Source organism: Bison bison, unplaced genomic scaffold (genome assembly GCF_000754665.1).
Source record: "Bison bison bison isolate TAMUID 2011002044 unplaced genomic scaffold, Bison_UMD1.0 scf7180017864535, whole genome shotgun sequence".
Taxonomy (NCBI): Eukaryota; Metazoa; Chordata; class Mammalia; order Artiodactyla; family Bovidae; genus Bison; species Bison bison.
Window position 1 is genome coordinate 13,370,520 of NW_011495084.1, and position 2,994 is coordinate 13,373,513.

The window sequence follows — 2,994 nt, forward strand, 5'->3', positions numbered from 1 at the left end:
CCAAGGTGGAGGTGGTCACTCAAGTTCACAGGGTGAACGAACCTCACTCTTAGATTTCAGTCCTGCCACTGGCTCAGGTCACCTCCACAGAAAGAAATGCAGTTCTTGATTCTCATCCCATTTTGATATTACTTCTGCATACTTTACATCCTCTTAGGAGGATAAGCTGTCAGACTATCAGTTTTTTGAATTTGCAAGCATCAGATATCAATGCCTTGTTCAGAGCTGTAACAATGGGTTGATTAGCCTAAGTCACAAGGTTTTCACTCTAATAGAACAGAATTCACTCTTCTGAGAGAAAAACCCAACATCTGGGAGAAGGTGCTTCCACATCACATTTTCTTGAACAAATAGTTCAAGTGAACTGATCACTGTCTGATTGACCCTGATCCATGAAATAGTAGAAAAAATACCTTTTGGATTCATAAAGCTGAAGGGGGCATTAGTCTGCTAGGGCTGCCATACAAAGACCACAGAGCAGGTGACTCAAACAACAGAAACGTATTTCCTCACAGCCCTGTGGCTGGAAGTCTGAGGTCAAGACGTCAGTAGGGTTGGTTTCCTCTCGGGTCTCTCTCCTTGGCTTGGAGATGCCGTCTTCTCTCAGTGTCTCACATGGACTTCCCTCTGTTTGCCTGTGTCCTGATTTCCTCTTCTTATAAGAACTCCAGTCTGTTAGATTAGGACCCACCTGTATGACTTCATTTTAGTTTTATTGCCTCTTTAAAGATACTGTCTCCAAACAGTCACATTCTGAGCTACGGTGGTGTTTAGGACTTCAACATGTAAAATTGTAGGGGACACAGTTCAGCTCAAAGAATGAATGCCTGTCATCTACTCTGTTCTGTGATGAAGCAGGCCAGGTTGAAGTTTTTTGAAATTTCTTTGTTCCCAGTGTGCAACAGAGATGTCATTTTGTCTATTCATGAAATCACCTAATAGAGCCCAGAAGTTATAAAATCCTCATATCCAAGCTCTGGGAGCCTGGACCCATTTGAATAGATGGAAGAGGCACTTAGCATCCACATGGCCTTGTGTCCTCCAAGATCTCTAAGCCTCAGGTCCTCAGCTGTGTGTGGAGCAGGGATTACAGCCCTGCCGGCTTCTTAACACTCATTACAGGGATCAGATGAGAGAGCAGATGCTTAAGGGCATTGAAATATAAAGTGTCTTACAGTATAAAAGTCAGATCAATTTTTAAAAGGGTGTAGACAGAAGACTTGCCTTCCAGTAATAAAAAATACACCCATATTTTAAGTAGTTTTAGAGACTCTAAATCAGGGGTCCCCAACTCCTGGGCTAGACTGTTATGGTCTGTGGGCTGTTAGGGACTGGGCCACACAGCAGGAGGTGAGTGGTGTGCAAAGCAGCAAACTTCAGCTGCTGCCCCCATTGCTCACTTTACACCTGAATCTCCTCTTTCTTGCCCTGTCTGTGGAAAAAGTGTCTTCCAGAAACTGGGACCCTGGTGCCAAAAAGGTTGGGGACCACTGCTCTAAACAATTAAAATGTATTTATGATAATATATTTTAAAACACATGGCTTATCTAATGCTACAAAATTTAAAAACTTTTTAAAAATACTTTTTTAAAATTTGTGAACTAAAGATAAATTACTCTCCACTCCTGTCATCACACAGCTCCCCCCCAAGGTGGAGCCCCAGCACCACTGTTGACTGTTCTGTTGAGATGTTCTGTGTATCAGGAAGAAAATTCCTGTTTCTAAGCATAAATGATAGCTATTCTTTCTTTTTTCACTCAGTGTTGTATCTCAGATTATATCAATGCATATGGTTATCTCATTCTTTTTAATGACTACATGTGTGTGTGTATTAGTCTCTCAGTCGTGTCCGACTCTTTGTGACCCCATGGACTGTAGCCCACCAGGCTCCTTTGTCCGTGGGATTCTCCAGGCAAGAACGTAGTATTATGCTTTCTCCATTTTGTACTCCTTATTTTCAATGCTTGTCAATAAGAGTTTATAAAATACAGGGAATACAGCCTGATACTAACATCCAAATTTGTTGTGCTCATTTTATGCGTGAAAATGAGAAACCCTTGGGCAGAGAGTATTAATAGATTTCCCAGCCTCTTTGTCACCTTGTTTTTAATTTCTCTCCAGGCTTTGAGTTAGTAAAATGATTTTACTTATCAATTTACTCGTGATAAAGCTATCTGTGAATCAGTATGATCAGAACTCAAGTGTATCTATGGATTGTTTGGCATTAAGTCCGCCCCAATGAAGGTTTTAATGGGGCTACTTCCTCCATTGAATAAATACACCCCTGGTTTTTCCTATTGTGCCTCTAGTAGTGATAAGATTTGCTTCATGTGAAGCAGTGGACCTAAGAATGTGTTGCCTTAGGAGAAGGAGTTTAAAACTCATAAATATGTGGTTTTTGTCTTTTTTCCCCCCTCAGGTGCACTCTGAAAGGAAATAACCAGATATCACTCACAGTGACCATGTGGTTATGAATATTATGAATGACAAGTGGACAACCCTCAGCCTTCACAATTTTTGAGTTGACTCTGTGATTCTACCATGAGTTCATGTCTACTCCAAAGGCATTTTTCCAATAGGTTTCTGCACTGCATAAATTATATTATACTTTTTTTACACCAGCAACAGATATTTACATATTACAAATATTAATCTACAATTTTTTCTCCAACTTCACTCAGTGAGTTCAAATTCTTGGAAAAGGATTTGTTATGTTTATTTATATGTAATACTATTTTCTTTTTTATCTAAATCAGAGGTGCAGGCCACCAATAAGAGCTGGTTTTGTGTCTTGAGAGATTCTGGAGCCAAACTCATTTTCTAAGATTTGAGACAAAGTTCTCACAGATTTTTTTTTACTGTTCCCAGAATTACATATTACTTTCTAATTATATTAGGGATTCTTGAAGACTGTGTGATGATGCCGTTTTGTATCACCACTTCCTTTAACAGAACTACTATCCATTTTCCACTCAAAGACCTCTGGTTAAAATA

The 2,994-nt window shown here is 39.7% G+C and overlaps 1 protein-coding gene across 1 annotated transcript in view; it reads left to right on the forward strand.

The window, feature by feature from the left end:
• The window catches only part of LOC104982647 (multidrug resistance-associated protein 4-like), a 41,770-nt gene extending 38,919 nt beyond the window's left edge, over nucleotides 1-2,851 (forward strand). The window contains exon 6 of the mRNA XM_010832082.1: nucleotides 2,420-2,851. Coding sequence (XP_010830384.1) covers nucleotides 2,420-2,440 — 21 coding nt within the window. The 3' untranslated portion in view covers nucleotides 2,441-2,851. The remainder of the gene's footprint in view (nucleotides 1-2,419) is intronic.
• Nucleotides 2,852-2,994: the final 143 nt, after the last annotated feature.